At 51.8% G+C, this 18,350-nt stretch overlaps 1 protein-coding gene across 5 annotated transcripts in view; it reads right to left on the bottom strand.

The window, feature by feature from the left end:
- The window catches only part of TLK1 (tousled like kinase 1), a 1,414,233-nt gene that overhangs the window by 190,227 nt on the left and 1,205,656 nt on the right, over nt 1-18,350 (bottom strand). For all 5 annotated transcript variants that reach the window (XM_069616191.1, XM_069616192.1, XM_069616193.1 and 2 more), the window contains one exon: nt 11,547-11,682. In XM_069616191.1, coding sequence (XP_069472292.1) covers nt 11,547-11,682 — 136 coding nt within the window. The remainder of the gene's footprint in view (nt 1-11,546; nt 11,683-18,350) is intronic.

Here is an 18,350-nt window from a genome sequence, read left to right on the forward strand (position 1 = left end):
ATTATGAACATATGGCTGGGATTGCTGAAATGCGAGATCTGGAGACTTGTCCAGACCACTGGTGTCATGGAGGCCTTGAGCCAGTTGCAAAAGCTGATTTTGTCAGTCAAAATAATCGACCCCTCCTGAACCCAAGTAAATAAGGTCGACATCCCCCTGGTCATAGGCATCATTACCGCCGAAGATACCTGCCATAGTATCGAAAAATGTGTCCCGGGAGAATGTTCGACAACCGTTGATATCAAGGGTTTGTCTCTCGGCGCTGATATGGTGGATGTCGGTGTCGATCGTGATCAAGACGCCATGGAGGATGCACAGGGTTTATCCAGCTTCTATTAAAAATCTTTCAGTGTTGAAAGCATTATCGGTTGCAACATTGTCAGTACCAGGGAACTAGAGTGGTTGGATATGCTGAGCGCCGCTCTTGGCACTGAAGCCTGCTGCGTTGGGCGGGGGGGTAGCCGTACCGACTGCAGCATTCTTTTTGAACAGGTCAAGCATGGAGGGTTTGAAATCTCCCCCACCCCCTTCCCCCCACCCCCTGGAAGGTGGCAGGCCCAGCTGATAGCTTACCTTTATCCATCGACAAATCTGAGTCCCGACGGTGGCGGCAATGTCTTTTCTTCTTTCGGGAAGAGGAAGTGTGGCTCCTTGGGTGGGACCATTTCTTCTTCCGCCTATGTTATTTTCTCCAAAGACTGAACTGTCAACCGCGGCAGTGATTTTGAGGCAAGACGACCCAAAGCGGGTTTTGCAGCTCAATCGCATAGGGATTTGGGTTGCATTTTGGCGCACAACTGACACCTGTCAGCACCGTGACCTGTACCGAGGCACCAGAGACAATTCTTGTGTGTCCGTAATGGACATCTTGGTGCCACAATCGGAACACCACTTGAAACCAGACACCCGAGCGACAGACATCAAGGAATTGAAAAAAGTACAAATGTTTTCTGACGAAAACGTTGAGTGAGTCTAACATTCGCCTGTGTTCCCAAGCAGTGTGTTAGCCCGCAGAAAAAAGGAACCGAGGTTGGGGTGTAGTGACATGGTATTTATAGGACACCTGATGTCACATCCAGAGCCGACGACCAGATGCCGAGCAAGAGGGATCGACAGTCGACGTCCACCACTCCCCCATGACGAAAGGTTTCCAAAGCAGCAGAGCTAGAGGGAATATCTATCAGATGAGCAATCTGCAGGAGAAACGCAATCCATTGAAAATAGATTAGATATATACAGTCATTAGAGTAGGGCATAATACAAATCAAAATACAAATCAAACCCCCGTAAAAGAAAGAACAGTTTAGTTTACGCCCTACAGGTCCACAGACAATTAACCCTAACTTCAAAAGTAATTCCCTAAATTGTCTGGGGCCTTATGCCCAAATGTTCAGGAAATGTTCTGACACAGTTTGTGATGCAGGAAAACGTTAAGATGGGGTGTCTGGGGTCCAGTGAATGGTTCCAAGGGTTAGAGGACAGTTTATTCGAACTAATAAAAGAGTCCCCAACTCACGGAAGGCTTGCATGAGCAAGCATTGGCAAAGCCAAAGTAGAACAAAAATTTTATAAAAGTTAGCAAACTTTTAAAGGGCGTTTAGAGGCAGGTAAGAACCACTAACTCTCCCCCCCCCCCGTATCCCGATTCTTCACAGGACTTGGCAGGTAAATGGAAGGTCAGAGGTTGCTTTTCCCGCAGTCAGCCTCAGTCCTTGATTCGCAGAGGTTGCAGGTTCGAGCAGAGGACTTTCAGGTGAAGAATGCAGAAAAACCAGATGAAAACACGATGCAGGACCCTTCTCGGGACTGGGCGCGATTCAGGTAAGCTGTTTCTGTTGGTGGCCACTGCAGCACGGCAACGCAAAGGGACTCACGCCCAGATGTTCCCTCCTACCTCAGGTCCCCTTGATGCTATGACTCTGGAATTTCGCTGAGGTAAGTCTCGTAGGACAAGCTGAGGATCCTTCAAGTTCCAGGCCTCAAAGCGGAAGATAAACAACAAGACAGGGCTCTGCCAGGACATCAGCAGAAGTTGGTCACCAGGACTCCTTTAGACGGGTCTCTGGTCTCTTCGCAGGTCTCACAACTGGACAGGAGTCTTGGCTCCTTCAAGTTACTCCAGGATCTCTCTAGAGTGGATGCAGGGGTCCTCTTCTTATCTCAAAAAAGAGGTAAGAGCCGAACCTCACACTAGACAATAGCAGAACTAGCCCCACACACAACCCAGAAGTGATCCAATCAGGACCACTGGCGGGAACACTCATGCTTAAAACACTCCACACACTGAAACTAGTTTGTGGTTTTGGAACAGACAGCCCTAGCCCATATCCTGCCAGCGAACACACAGTTCTCCAGTAGCCCACCAAAAGCCTCTGCTTTCCAGGGCATTGGAAGTCCATATAAGGATTAGGCCAGGAAGAAGGCTAAAAAACAAGATGGCCAAAGGACAAGCGAAAAATCTTGTGGCATGGCCATGTTTGGTCACTAGCCGCAGTTAGCAGCCAAGCGTGGTAAGGCTAAAAACGAAAAGCACCAAAGAAAATGTGTAAAAAGTCACTACTGCCACCAGCTTGTCCACTTAACACACAGGCTCTGGTGGTCCCATCCCAATGGGACAGCCACCCCCATAAGTAAGGAGCAAAGAGGACGTAATATAGGAGTAAAACACAAAGTGCGCGGTTTAGCCAGATTTAGTAACTCCTCCATCAAAGCAGTAATTAGCTTTGAGAGGCACTTATTATAAGTTACTCACTGTAGTGACTAATGTACGGAACAAGTTACTTACCTGTAACTGTTGTTCTCCAGCATGGGTCTGGCATGGATTCACATGCTCATGAATATTCCCCGTCGTCAGGCTGGGAATCCTCGGTAAAGAAAAAACCAGTATCAGTTTCGTTTCTGATCTGTCTTTCGTAGTAATAACCAATCACTGGTCTCTGCGTCATACTGACCACAGCCAATGACTGCCCTCTACCTAAGCACCGCCTCTGGCAGCCATCTTCAGATTTGGAAGCACGTGAAGTGGCAGTATGACCAAGTGAAGAGCCGCAGAGGGGTAGGCGGGAGGGTTCGCATGTGAATCCATGCCAGACCCATGCTGGAGAACAACAGTTACAGGTAAGTAACTTGTTCCTTCTCCAGCATGGGGTCTGGCATGGATTCACATGCTCATGAATAAAGAATACATAGCAGTACACACATGCACAACCACGGGAGGTGGCAAAGGCTCAACATTAAGCATCACATCAACTCAACATTAAGCATCTTACCTCCTCACCAGGCTCACCTCAGGCGAACAGGTTGCGCAGCACTGCTTGGCCGACCCTGGACTCCTCCCTGGAATCCCGGTCGACGCAGTAGAATTTCGTGAAGGTGTGCGTCGACCTCCACGTAGCAGCCCTGCATATGTCCAGCAGGGGCACACCAGATAGGAACGCCGTGGTAGCTGCGATCGCTCTGGTGGAATGGGCTCTCGGACGGCCAGGCAGCGGTCGGTTTGCCAACCGGTGACAGCACATGATACAGCCGGAGAGCCATCTGGAGATGGAAGCCTTCGAGAGAGCCTTCCCCTGATTGACAGGTCCAAAGTTCACAAAGAGTTGTGACGTCTTCCGAAAACCCTTCGTGCGGTCCACGTAGAACTTCAGCGCTCTAGCTACATCCAGCGAGTGCAAAGTCCTCTCAGCCGGCGACGAAGGCGACGGGAAGAACATAGGTAACACCAAGGGTTCGTTGAGATGGAAGTCCGACGGTACCTTGGGCATGAAGGAGGGGTGCGTCCTGAGCACTACCCTCGTGTCGTGGAAAGTCAAGTACGGGGCCTTGCAGGAAAGGGCCTGGATCTCTCCCACTCGTCGTGCGGAGGTGATGGCCACAAGAAAAGCTGTTTTCCACGATAGAAACTTCAACGGGGCCGAGTGCAGAGGCTCGAACGGAGGTCCCATGAGCTTGGTCAGCACCACGTTGAGCTCCCACGCCGGGGCCGGAGCCTTCACCGGCGGGAACGATCTGAACAGTCCCTTCATGAACTCTTTCACCAGACGATGAGACCACAAGGACGTCCGCCCCGTGGTTCTGGTGTATCGGGAGATCGCAGCAAGATGAATCTTGATGGACGCGTGTGCCAGACCAGCTTTGGCCAGCGTCAGCAGGTACGGCAGTACTTGGGGAGCCGTAATCCGTAGAGGGTTAATCTTCTGTGCGTGGCACCAGACAGAGAACCTCTTCCATTTGTGTCCGTAGCATTTAAGAGTCGAGGACGCCCTGGCCTTTGCAAGAACCTCTCTGCAATCGGCCGGTATGTCGTATCCTCCAAACTCTAGCGCTGCAGGAGCCAGGCCTGCAAGTTCAGCGACTTCGGGTCGTGGTGGAGGATGGCGCCTCCTTCCCTGGAGAGTAGATCCGCGTCCGCCGGCAGCTTGATCGGCGGGGACGCTGACAAGTCCAGCAAGTCCGGGAACCATATCTGCCTCGGCCACGCAGGTGCGACGAGGATCATCCTGCACCGTGACCTCTTGAGCTGGTTGACGAGCCGGATTAGCAGAGGCAAGGGAGGGAACGCGTAGAGTAACAGGCCCTCCCAGGGGAACGAGAAAGCATCGCCCATGCTCCTAGTCTGGGGAAACCTGCTGGCGAACCTCCGGCACTTGGTGTTCGTCGCCGTCGCGAACAGGTCGATCTGGGGTGTGCCCCACCGTCGGAAGAGGCGATCCACCAGATCCTGCCGTAGTTCCCACTCGTGGCACGAGCGCAGCTCCCTGCTGAGCGAGTCGGCGATGGTGTTTTTTATCCCTGCCAGATGAAACGGCACCAGAAAAATCCCTTGGGCGACGGCCCAATGCCACAGGTCCTGCGCCTCCTTGGACAGCGCTGGGGACCTGGTTCCGCCCTGTTTCCTGATGTAAAACATGGTGGTGGTGTTGTCGGTGAAGATCCTCACCACCTTGCCCTTGAGGGACGGAAGGAAGGACCTGAGGGCCCAAAACACTGCACGGTGCTCCAGGACGTTGATATGCAGGGACTTCTCCGTCGGGAGCCAGAGTCCCCTTGCGTGCAGATTTTCGGTGTGCGCTCCCCACCCTTCCAGGGAGGCATCCGTGGTCACAGTCTCCTGGTGGGCTGGGGTCTGGAAGTCCATGCCCGCCGTCAGATGCGCGCGGGTGCCCCACCACCGTATCTCTCGTCGGAAGCTCTCGTCGAGCTTGATCCTTTCCTCGAAGCTGCCCGTCGTCTGGATCCAGCGCGCATCCAGGAATTCTTGCAACGGGCGCATCCGGAGCCTGCACATGGGAATGAGGTAGATGCAGGAAGACATCATCCCGAGGAGGGACTTGATGGACCTCACTTTGGCCGCGTCGGCCACCAACATCCGTTGCACCTTGCCCAAGATGGTCCTGGTCCTCTCCTCCGACGGGGAGGCCAGAAGGGACACTGTGTCGAGCCTCGCTCCCAGAAACAGTGCGACTTGCGCGGGCACCAGGTGGGATTTGGCGTAGTTCACGGCGAATCCCAGGTCCGTGAGGAGTTGGACGGTCCTTGCCGTGTGGACCACGGCGAGCTCCCTCGTCTTGGCGCGGATGAGCCAGTCGTCCAGGTAGGGGTAGACTTGAATCCCCTCGCGGCGCAGCTGCGCCGCCACCGGTGCGAGGCACTTGGTGAATACCCTGGGTGCCGACCGTAGTCCGGTAGTCCGAAGGGAAGGGCTTTGAACTGGTAATGACGCCCTTGGACCACGAACCTGAGGAATTTTCGGTGCCCCTTTAGGATGGGAATGTGGAAGTAGGCATCCTCCAAATCCAACGACGATAGGAAGTCTCCTTCCTCCAGCTGACCCAGGACGTGCTGGAGGGTGACCATCCGGAACTTCTGCGCCTTGATGAACTTGTTCAGACGTCGCAGGTCTAGGATGGGGCGCCATCCTCCCGTCTTCTTCTTCACAAGGAAGTATCTCGAGTAGACTCCGGAGCCCCGAAGCCTCTTTGGGACGAGTTCGATGGCACCCTTTCTGAGCATCGCCTTTACCTCCAGGAGAAGTTGAGGGACGTGAAGTTCTTTCCTGGCCACGGGGGGGACGCGCGGGCACCTTCTTTGAAACTCGAGCGCGTGGCCCCGGGCCAGGGCGTCCAGCACCCAACGGTCGGTGGAGATGGACTCCCACACGCTGACGAAGCCCGCCAGCCGGCCTCCCACCGGGGTGCTTCGGTGGGGGCCCGACCCCACGGCCGGTTCAATCCTGCTTGGACGCGGCCTTGCCGCCTTGACCTCCTTGGCGACGACGGCGGGGTCCGCTAGACTTGCCTCGTCCTCTGTAGGCCTCTTGCGACGACGATCGGGCCGCTTGACGGTAGGAAGCGAAACCGCCGCCGGAACCTTTGGAGGCGCCCTTGCCTCCGCCGCTCCGAAAGGGCGTCCGTCGTTGCTGCAGGACTCCAAGGGCCCGGGCCGTCTCAGTATCCGCCTTGATGGCCTGAAGGGAATCGTCCACTGTCTTCCCAAACAGGTTGTTCCCGTCGAAGGGCATGTCCAGGACTCTGGTCTGGACGTCCTGCCGGAAGTCCGTAGCTTTGAGCCATCCACGACGTCGAAGGCAAACGCCGTTGCCCAGCTGGCGGAACCCAGTGTCGGCGATGTCCGTCGCCACGGTGATGGCGTGGTCCGAGGCCACCTCACCTTCCTGCAGGATCTCCAGGGCCTCCGCCCTCTTGTCGTCCGGCAGAAAATCCAGCAGGGGAGCTATCTTGTACCAGAGCTCCCTGTCGTAGCGGGCCACGATAGCCAAGGCGTTGGCCGCTTTAATCGTCGTCGCTGCCGACGAGATGACTCTACGTCCCATAGCATCCAATTTCTTTCCCTCGCCGTCCGGCGGGGAAGTCGATGTGGAGGCCCCCCCCCGCTTTCTTCCTGGCTGCCGCGGAGACGACGGAATCCGGGGTAGGTTGCGCCCGGAGGCATAGGGGGGCCGTGTCCGGGACCCGGTACTTCTTCTCGTACCGGTCTCTTCTAGCTGGCGTCGTGGAAGGGTTCTTGAGGAGGGAAAGGCCCTCATCCCAAATGTCGTCCAACAGAGGCACTGCGAGGACCGTCTTCCTCTTGGCCTCGCGCCGCTGATAAAGGAAGCCTTCCTTTTTCTTCTCCTCAGGGCAGAGTTGGAAAAGCTCGGAAGCCCTGGAGATCATGGAGTGGAAAGATCCGATCTCGTCGGGCGGAGAAGCCCTGGTGGGAGGCGACGACGGAAAATCCTCGTCGTATGCCTCGTCGTCCGTACCCGTCGCTGCCGTGTCAGTCCCCGTATCATCCCCTCGGGTGGACGGGGAGGAGGGCTGGACGGGGCGCGACGGTTGAAAAGGAGGTGGTGGATGGATCCTTCTTTTCTTGGTAGGGGGAACACCAGAAGGTCCCGGTTCTGGATCCCCTGACGGGAGAGGTTCCTCCGTCGGTAACGGTAGCCTCGTCCTTATCTCGGAGCATAAGGACTGTATGGCCAACAAAATGGCCGCCGAGTTGTCTTGCGGCGCTGGCAGAGGGGAGTCCGACGGGCGTCGGGGTCCATTCCGACGGGCTGGCCTTCTTCCACGCCTAGGCCGTGGCTTAAGACCTCGATCAGCTCCTCTTCTGAGGTTGAGGCCGAATCTACGACGACGCCCTGCCCCCCCTTCTTCCCCACGGAGGGTTTCACGGGGGTCCTATCGATGGGCACAAAAGAAGACTCCCTCCGAGGAGGCAGGGAGATTCTGGGCCCTGAGGTCGCCACCACTGGTGCAGCCACCACAGGCTGAGCCAGGGCCGCCGCGACCGTTTCGATAGAGGGCTTGGTCGGATGGATCAAGGCCTTCACCACCTTAGGTGCGCTCACCGCCTTATCCTTGAGGGAGGGGGCACTGCCACGCTCCTCCTCTGCCTTAGAGCTCGACCGGGGCCTCTCCAGGAGCTTCGCCGGGTGCTCGGCCTTCCTCTTACCCGACCCAGAGCGTTGGCTCGTGGTTGATGGTGCCGGGGAGGGTGCGCCCTGCCTGGCGCCCGTAGAGCCCGACCGTTCGGCGCTCCCGGTGCCAGCGGACTCGCGGTGCTTGGCCTTATGTTGGGCCCCCGTCGCCGGGGCGCCCTCAAAGGTCTTAGAAGACCGCTCGGATTTCTTCTTCTTCTCGCCAGACGGGCTCTTACCCTCCAGCCAGTTGGCGAGACGTTGATGGCGGTCCTTCATGGTCCGTTCCGACATGTTGCCGCAAAACGCGCAGTCCTTCTCCACGTGCGTCTTGTCCTCATGAAGGCAGTAAAGGCAGAAAGAGTGTTCGTCCTCCTTAAAGACGTTCTGCAGCTGGCATCCAGGGCAGACCCTGAACAGCTTTCCGGGCGTCGAGCTTCCCTTCTCCTGGGCCATCTCCGAGACCGGGCCTGAGAAGCTTCTGGAGTCCTCCGAAGTGTAGCTCGACGAAATCTTCACCCTTGAGGGGCACAGATGAATCCGACACGGGTCCCCGTTGATCGGATGTAGGATCGGTGGAGCTTGAGGCTCTTTTGACCGAAAGAATCGAAGTTTTTTGTGAAAAAGCGCGAAAAATAGCACTAACGCTCGAGAGCAATAGCACGAGGATCCCAACACATGAACGTGCGGTACAAATCTGAAGATGGCTGCCAGAGGCGGTGCTTAGGTAGAGGGCAGTCATTGGCTGTGGTCAGTATGACGCAGAGACCAGTGATTGGTTATTACTACGAAAGACAGATCAGAAACGAAACTGATACTGGTTTTTTCTTTACCGAGGATTCCCAGCCTGACGACGGGGAATATTCATGAGCATGTGAATCCATGCCAGACCCCATGCTGGAGAACCATAGTCCCCTTTCCATAGTACCGGAACCTTTGGCAGCAGAAAAATGAGCTTCCCCTTTACATTTAGTATAGCGCACATGGGAGTGGGTAGACCCCACCGAGGCCCTGCCCTCTGGCGCCTCACCTCAGTCCCCTTTGAATACATTGGGCACGTAGATACCTGGCTACACATTACTTATAAGCCATTGGCATACTAGTGGGGGAAGGTGGGTGGGACGTATGGAGGAAAGGGGACTATGATTAGTCCCCTTTCCTCCATCCTTGTGGGTGATTCCATCAAACAAGAACATAGGATGGAGCACTGACAACCTGCCTCATATCTAAGATCAAGAAAAAAGTTTCCTTAGAACCGCCTGCCCAAACTCTGCATCAGGCTGGAGCTGATGTCCAGCGAATAGTGCTTACAGAAGGCCGCCAGAGTGGCCCCAAGTAACCTACTTGCTGATGACATCTCAAGAAGCATGTCTCTGAAAGGCAACAGCCGTGGCCTTGGCTCCTACTGCATGGGCATAAATCCCCTCAGGAACAGGTTTGTCAATGGCCTTGTATGCCTCTGAAATGGCCTGGACCATCCAACATGTAATGGAAGCCTGGGAGCTGGAACTTCCTGAAGGATTTCATCCGAGAGAGAAAGTTCCCTCTTGAGGTCCAAGGAATTTTGGACGCTTTCTGCCTCCGACTGTGGGTTTGGGAAGAACACCGGCATGCAGATCTCTTGATTCAGATGGAACCGAGGGACCACCTTGGGCAAGAAGCTTGGGTGAGTGCGCAAGATGTGAAACGTGGTGAAGGGCTCACACAAAGACAATGCCTGCAGCTCACTAACCCTGCGTGCAGAGGTGAGAGCCACCAATAAAACTACCTTCAGTGTTACCAAGCAGGTGGCCACAGAGGTCATCGGCTCGAAAGTATTGCGCTGCAAAGCTTCAAGAACCACATTGAGGTCCCAGACCAGATGGGGCCTATGCACACGAGGAAAAAGCTTACACAACTTCTTAAGGTAGGCCTTAATCACTGGGTTTGCTGCAGGAAACGCATGCTCAGGGGAATTTGTATACGCCCCGATGGCTGCCAGTGTGTGGAAAACCCTGTTTGAAGAGTAACAGGGGAGGGGGCCGAGGCGGTGCCGCTTGGCGAATAACCTTCACAATGTCGTTCAGGAGCCCCTTCATCTGAGGGGAACGCATGAGGAAGCGCTTGACGAAGCGGTCCTCACTAGCCAATGGGTCCCTAGGAGCCCTGCCCTCTGACACGCTGGCCACCACTCCAGGTCAAAGCGCTGAGGTGCCCGATGCGTGTAGCTGTAGGGTTGTGATGGGTAGATGTACCCCTGAGGGACCAAAACCCTGCACTGTAGGATCCGCTGCCGCTTCCAGAGGTAAGGGGGCTGGAATCGTCCCGCAAAGCCCACTAGATGGGCTAAAGCACTGGAGGGCCCTGAGCCACATCCATGATGGACACCGGCTTGGCAGGCTCTTCCAAGTGCCGCTCCGCCATTTTTAAGCCTTGCGCCTGGCCTGGGCACGAGGGCGCGGAGGCCCGGAGCCAAGAGAGGCCTCAGACAGAGTATACAGCTTGGTCTACCACCCTTAGCCGAGGAGTCAACCACAGATCCCTCTGTTAGGCACTGAGCCCTCAGCCAGATGGCTGGTAGTCAAAACGCGATGACTGCTTCGGAGAGAGCTCCGGTAGGCTAGGAGTCCTCAGCATCTTTGACCGTAGCCGTGCTGGATCTAGCCAAGGAACGACTCTTGCAGGTAGCACTCGACAATCCCTTAATCCCGGGGTAGAAGAAGAGGACGAGCCTGATGGTCCAGCTTGGTAGGGTCCCTGGACCCCTCAGCTTGGGAGCCGGAAGCCCTCAGGTAGGTCCCCAGACTGCACAGAAGAGACACCCCCACCCCCCTGGACCATCAGCTTTGGAGCCGGTAGCCTTAGAGGCATCAGGCCTGCCAGAACCTGAACGCGAGGAACCCCGGGGAAGGAGTCTCTGCGCTGTGGAGCTGTGCTGAACAGAGGGCCTACCTTTTCTTGACGAGAGGTCCCAGAGACAAAAGCCCTTAAGGTGGCGCAGAGGAGAATTGTGGAAGATCTCCCTCCACCACGACAAACGATCCTTCAATGCCCTGTGACAAAGAGCACTGCAGGTTGCACAGGAGTCACAGCGGTGGTGACACCCCAAACACTCCACTCAGACTGCATGGGGGTCCGAGGCCAGGTACGAGAAGTCACAAAAGGCACATTTCGTGAATCCTCCTGCGGCTGACATGCGCTGGGTAGGTGAGGCACCGAAGGGAACTGAAATACGAACTGAAAAAACGAACAGTGAGCAAGCACAAAGCAACAAAAAAGTCTCTTCGCTGGCTGCCAGGCGACACTGTCTGTGCGGAAAAAGGGACTGGGGTGAGGCGCCGGAGGGCATGGCTTTGGCGGGGCGTTCCCATGACTGAGGCCGTGCCCCTACACACTACACTAAATTTAAAGAGGAAGCCCATTTTTTCACTGTTAAGGTTCTGGGACCGTCCCCAGGTTGGGGGAATCTCACAAGGATGGAGGAAAGGGGACAGGACATACAAGCACGAGCAATGATGCAAGCTTTAGAAACAATCACACATTCAACAAATATAAGGTTTCTAATTGCAGTTCAAACGTTATTGGAAGAGTGCAAAGAATCCTGAAAATGCTACAGCTAATATTTCAAACTTAGATATATAATTACCAGTATGTTCCTGCTCCTTGAGATGTTAAATCCATTCCATCTACACCGTAACTATCATCATCCATGATTTTGGACAGACCAAAATCTGTGATTTTTATTTCTCCACATGCTGTTCCATCTACCAGTAGAATATTTCCTGTGCAAAAAGGGAGACAATGTGGTTAAAAGCAATTGGGACCAGATGATGACTAAGGTCTCTGAAAAAAAGCAACTTTAATAAAAACATGTTTTAATTTCTTTGGCAGCAGTATTATCCGCAAAACAATGGTACAATTCACCAAAGCTTCCACTATCGGCTGTAGTTTGCAATAGGTATCCCCATTTTATGAATATTTTCTTAAATCTTGCAACACTAAAAGGAAAGTACCGGTAGTTCTACCGCTGAAAGAAATTGCAAAATAAAAGCATTCTAAATAATACAATGCTTAACATTAAACAAGCATCGGCGATGCCAATAATTTTGGCGTTTACTGAGGTTTGCATTTTTAGGGACCATGGGGCAAGGATGAGAGCAAAGTTTTAAAGAAGGGTGCGATGTGCACCCTGAAAGGTGCAGGTGTGAAATAGAACGAGAAGGGGAATAGAGCGCCTTGAAACACCTGTGTATAGGCACGTTACAAATACCATATCATATCAATATCATATCATTTATAGAGAGTGCCGATGATGAGCAACAGGAAATATCTGGCAGAAAGGGCGACAGTGAGAGGGTAAGAAAGCAAGAGCTTGACAGGAAGGAGGGGAGAGGATATGAGAAGCAGTAAGGTGGGTGGATGGGGAATAGAGGGGGTAGGGTGCATGTGGGAATAAAGGCTGTTGGGTGGGTGGGGCTAGAGAGGGGGATAGGGTGTATGGGCGGGATACAGAGAGGGGGTAGGGTTGAGAAGAGAAAGAGGGTGTAGCATTGGGCTGGAGCGAGGGGATGGGGTGCTTGGCAGTAGAGAGAGTGGGGGTAGTGTGGGTGGGGCAAAGAGTGGGGGCCGGGGGTAGAGAGAGTGGAGGGGTCGAGAGTGGGATTATTTATTTTGACAGCCAAAATAATCTATCTGCATTTTCTACAAGCTGTGGGCAGCTGGAAATGGCCGGGAAGCTTGCACGCGAGCTGACTAACCCCTCGAGGTCTTAAGGCCCAATAAACGTTCAGGGGCTAGGTGGAGAGAGGGGGAACAGGGGGGGGGCATAGGGGAGTTGGTTCAAGGAAAAAAAGAAGTGCTTTTAAAAGTACTTGAGGGGCTGCGGCCTGTGGTAAAAACACTAACCAGATAGCTAGGGCTGCTGGAAATGTGTTTAGGACATATCGCTGAATTGTATACATAAATATTGCCATTACTCGAGCTGTTTGGCTTGTGCTGGCCCCGATTCCTAATGCCAGCCACCAGCCGCTTTCATGAATTGACTACTATGAGCCAATGGGACTGCTCAAGACAAGATAAGCCACTACATTCCGCTAATTGGCAAAGCGCTACGAAACAGTACTACCTGCCGATAGCACTTCACTAAATAATAACAAATAAAATCGTGAACCAAAATATAACTAAAAACTGATATATATGAAACATGAGTCCTTCAAGTCAATGCCCCAATGAGGGAAATGCAGTCTCGTAAATTGAAAGTAGCGGGGCTTACCTTTGTAAACAAGGGGTGCGCCTGATTTCCTCCAAATGTGTTGTGCTTGAGTGGAGAAGTAGTACTTTGTTAGGCCGTGAGTAAAACTATTAGAACGTCAAACCTAATTTCAAAATATTGTTTTCCTTAAAAATAAAGTATACCACTGATTTCTAATTTGTGTCCGTTAGACCCATCTTCATCTTTTAATTCGTGCCCGATTGCACATCAAAGCCTTTCTATTGCATATAGGAGGGGCACTTGCTGCCAATTTTATTTTAAAAAGAAGCACTAATTTGGAAAATATTTAATTTTAACTGCTGATACTATTTATTTTGGGCCGACTTAACCGTTCATCTTTCCGAGCTTGATAAGTCAAGTACCATTCGCAATGAGGTGATAACACCTGTTAGTAGTACAGTGCTTTCAAGCGGGAGACGTCTGGCGTAAAGCACTATATAGCAATACAATATGGTTGTCATTTGCGCACGATGCACCCAGAAAACTCAAAGGAATTTATAGCCCAAGACCACCCAGACCGACAACTAAAATAAACATTCGTATCCAGGTTAGAAAAAAATCCCCATATTGCCAGGCACTGTGCATGTGTGTAGTGCCGCACCTCTTTTCAGTCAGTAAAGAGTGTAGCACTCAACATTAAGTACAAGACTTCCAAATGCGAGAATTTGCGCTTTTTAAAATCCCATTAGGCGAGGAAGCACCTTGATGCACATGGGATCGCTGAGCGACGCTAGACGGATATGTTTTTCCCGTTCCTATATTGACTTTTAGAAAACAACCACAGCAGCAGCAGGAACAATTTTTCAGCGGGTTACTGCACCTGTGTTAGGCAGAATTATATGCAGTACCCTTTGGGAACACCACACACAATTAAGACTACAAGTGACAGTACAATTTCACCTTTGGTACAAGCATGTACTACACAGTTAAAGAGGTAGCAGAGCAGCCAGACTTATCTCAAGAATAAGTGAGCAGTATCAGATAGTTACACAAAGGACAGCAATTGCTATGTTTCAGGCAAACACTGACTCAAGGTTTCTAAGTAAAAGAATATATATTTATTTACTCAGTTGTATAACATTTCACTATTTTAAACAAGTCAAAAATCACAATCATAAATACCACACCACTTCCCTTAAATTCCAGACAAGTTAAGCTCAAAAAATGAAGCGGGAGCAAAATGGCACTCCAGCAATTTAAAAGGGAGGGAAAGAAAGTTATCAGCAATTAAATCAAGCCATCAGTTAAGTACTGAGGGCAATTGAACAAGAGAGACTACAATGAGGAGATCAGCTAGAAAAGGCTTAAGGGCAAAGTCAATGGGTCAAAAGTCTTTTGCTCAAGATCACACAGTTCAGGGTAGTTTGCGGTAAAGTTCGTGGCACAGATTCCGGACGAGGTTGGTTGATATAAAAGTTAGTTCAAAGAAGAGAAGGGCAACCCTCGGATTGGAGAAAGATTTCAAACACTTTCACTGAGGTTGAACGAACTGACAACCGGATTTGCACAGTACCTTAAAACAAAGAGGGAGCTGTAGCTGTGGCAGACTTTCCTGGTGGTTTCTGCAGATTCACGGTTCCTGAAGAGACTGTCGGACTGACATGAAGTAGGAAGACTGGAGTGTCCTGCGCCTCCCAAGAAAGAAGCCAGCAGCAGAGCAAAACAACAAATAAAAGGTGCGCTCCTTAAAACCCAAGCAGGGTCCGACCTTCCTGGCTATCCGGCCCTGTAGCTCTGTACAGCGAATTCGACCAGAGGAGGGGTCCTGGCTTGCAGTTTGGGCGAACCGGTTGGTCCCACCAGCTCAAGGGAAGAATTTTCCTGGAGGATCTTCTCTGTCGTCGGATTCTGGAGCTTCAGACCTGCAGCAGGGCTTCGCCGGGCAGTTCAGTCGTGGTAGGGGTCCTTTTCTTCCAGCTCCTCATTGGTTCTTGCGTTCCAGTGGCAATTCTGCCTTTCCAGTCCCAGAGACCTGCTTTTTATGCAGTTGTCCCGGATTCACACAGCCTGGCTGTCAATCACATAGCAGGGTGGCTGGCCTGGCAAGGCCAGTCCCCTTAGCCAATCAGACAAGAGTGCAACTTGAGTTACCAAGGGAACCCATGGCAGGGGTCCGAAGATCCCTCCCTCACATCCTGCCTACCTAGACTTTCAGGCGCCTTAAGGAGGGCTTCTGTGCAGAAGCTCGCGAAAAGACAGTGTACATCCCCGGTTTGGCGCGCAGAGAAAAACACGGGACAGACTAACAAAAAGAAATGGCGAATAAACCCAGCCGGAGCCAAAGTAAAATGTATTTGGTCAAGCAGGTTTATGTTCGAGGCTAATATAATAGCCTAAAACAATACCATGTTTATCTAAGATAGTCACGGTAGAAAGGTTAGGGTAGATACCACTGCCACCAGCCAAGTCTTAACGTAAAGGGATCGAAACAATGCTCCAAGAGACACAGACAAAAAGGGATACGAGTTAACCCCTTCCAATACTCCATGTAAGATGGGGTGTACTAGGTCTGTGGTTTAAAGTGACTAAAGTAAAGTTAATGGCAACTTTACCCTTTTCTGGGGCACAGTAGTCAGCCCCAGAAAAATGGAGTCAGTGGGAAGTCTAAAAGACAACCGTGTGTCACTGCACTGAAGGTGCTGTGTAACACAAAAAAGTGGTTCTCATGGAGTAGGTGAGGCTCCAGAGCCCAAGAACACACAAAAGTGAAAACACAGCAGAACACATGTAAGAGTGGGAAAAAGGCTCACACTCTTACCAAGTGAAAAAAATAAATCCTAGAAATCCAGCAAATTGCTCGAGACAGCCTACGCACAGAGGTGGCAGTGCTCTCCATGTGCATCCTTGCTTCCTCAAGCTGCAGCCTGGCCTCCTCAGTAGGTAAGGGAAATTAGCTATTTATGAGAATTCTCCCTAACAACGTGCTGCAGAGGACTGTGGAACACAGGGTTGTCTTTTAAACTTCCCACTGACTCCATTTTACATGTTTTCCCATAGAAGGCTCAAACTTTCACCCACAACGTCAAAGTAACATACAAAATAACCAGCGCCAAAAAGCACACAGCATGTATGTAAACATATTAATATAATTTTGTATCTTATTGAAGTACATAGTAATTTGATGCCCCCTTCATTATACATACATACCTCATATCTTCAACCACATCACTAAATGCCTTTGCATAACATATCCATCCGCATTCCATTTTCTTATACACTGTAGCAAGATTTTGCTTTTAGAATTTAGAACACATATTTCCCCATTAAAAATAATAAAGGATGGGGGGCACTCCCTTTCACGCAAAGCAATCAGATTCAAGTAGCTGACCTGACCAAACGAACCAACCCCGGTCATTGCCACAAAACCCACGAGTAAGGCTAAATGCGTTCTTCTAGCGCCTGCAGCCACAACTTGACAGTATCCAGCCCCCAAAAGGCCACTAATCCCCTGAGCCTCTAGGCCAAATAGGGAGTCATGTTTCATCAAATGTCCTATTAATCTCACAGACATCATTTGTCCAGGGCCAATTTTATCCCGGCGGCTCACCTGGGGGTTGCCGGGCCCATTCCCTGCCACAAAGTTCCCTTGGAAATACATTTAACTGTCCAAATTAAATACGGGGAATTTGCATGTCAAACGGAATGGGGTTGGGGTGCCTGAGATAAACATGGGAGCTTTTTAAAAGCCCCCTGGAGCAGGCACTTGATTTGAAAGCTGGCCATTTAGTGTTAAGGAGACAATAGCTCTCTGCCCCTTGAAAGGGAGCAGGTTGGTGCAGAAAGCAGGAACGGACCCTTGCAGGGAAATGATATGGCATTTATAACGCGCCTATGCACAAGTGTTTCAAGGCGCGATGAGGCAAGGGAGGGGGAACAAAGGGAAGACAAAGATATTACTAGACCAGGCGACATTGAGATCGCGCAGGGAAGGGGGGCGGGGAAGTGCAATGCATAGGATCAACAGTAAGAATAAATAAAATAAAAATAGGTAAAAGTGAGGCCAGCTTGTGGCAAGTGCAGGAGTAAGTGCAGACATCAAGTGTCAAGAGCTGGGGGGTTGGGGGTCTGTAGGGATACAGAATCAGCCCCAAGTGCAGGGGTTGCACGGGAGGGTGTGCAGCTGGCGGGGGACTGTTGGGGGGACGAGGGGAGGGGGCAACCTGGGCCCGAGATCAGAGGGTAGCCAGGTGACCAGTGCAGTTTCAGTCAGGAGTTCAGCAGGGTAGAGGAGGGGAGAAATGACTCACCTGGCATTTGAATATCAGGGTCCAGCCATTGAAAGGGTTCAAGGATGCACAGAGAACCCTTTGTGCACACTCAGTGCAGTGTCTTACACCAAGAAAAACAAAGAAATGCTGGGGGATAATGAGAGGGCCCCCTGGTGCCAAGAGATGGAGGAACTTGACAGAAAGACAGAAGCCGCCCCCATTTGTGAACTCATAGCCTGTAATTTCGCAAAGACCCATTTCCAAACGCTGTTTCTTCAGAATTTCATCCTCACGCACAGCACATCCAGAGGGAGTGCCTGCATGATGTATACAACATAGTAAACATCCTTACCTCTCGTCGAAAACTGAAATCAAATGTCTGCCCTGGGTAAACAGACTGGAAAACCAATCACATCCTACTGACTTCACTAATTGCACAGCCAATCAGGTCTTGCTTACATCACAAGACACGAACACCACCCACAAGTCACTAGAAGAACAAGTTACTTTCTTACCTGGTAACGTTCTTTCGATGGGATGGTCCGACGACTTATTCCATATCTATGACATGTAATCACCACAGCTGTGCTGCTTCGGAAACTTTTCGGCGTCTGCGTCCTGCGTCGATGCGCCGTCGTCGAGGACCTCCTCCGACGTCCGACGTCATCCGATGTGATAAGTAGGACGCACGACGCCCATAGCCTCAGTTGTAGTTTTTTCCCCCAGAACGTGTGACATAAGTCAACTGCCAGTCAGACACAAAGCCTTGCGGAAAGTAAGCTGCAATCGCAAAAGAAATTCTGCAGCGGGGAAGGCAGGGCGGGAGCGATATGGAATACGTCGTCGGACCATCCCATCGAAAGAACATTACCAGGTAAGAAAGTAACTTGTTCTTCGAGGGGATTGGGTCCTCCGACGTATTCCATATCTATGACAGACTCCCAAAGCAGTACCAAAGCAAGGAGGAGGG

Source organism: Ambystoma mexicanum, chromosome 9 (assembly GCF_040938575.1).
Source record: "Ambystoma mexicanum isolate Mex_15411 chromosome 9, UKY_AmexF1_1, whole genome shotgun sequence".
Taxonomy (NCBI): Eukaryota; Metazoa; Chordata; class Amphibia; order Caudata; family Ambystomatidae; genus Ambystoma; species Ambystoma mexicanum.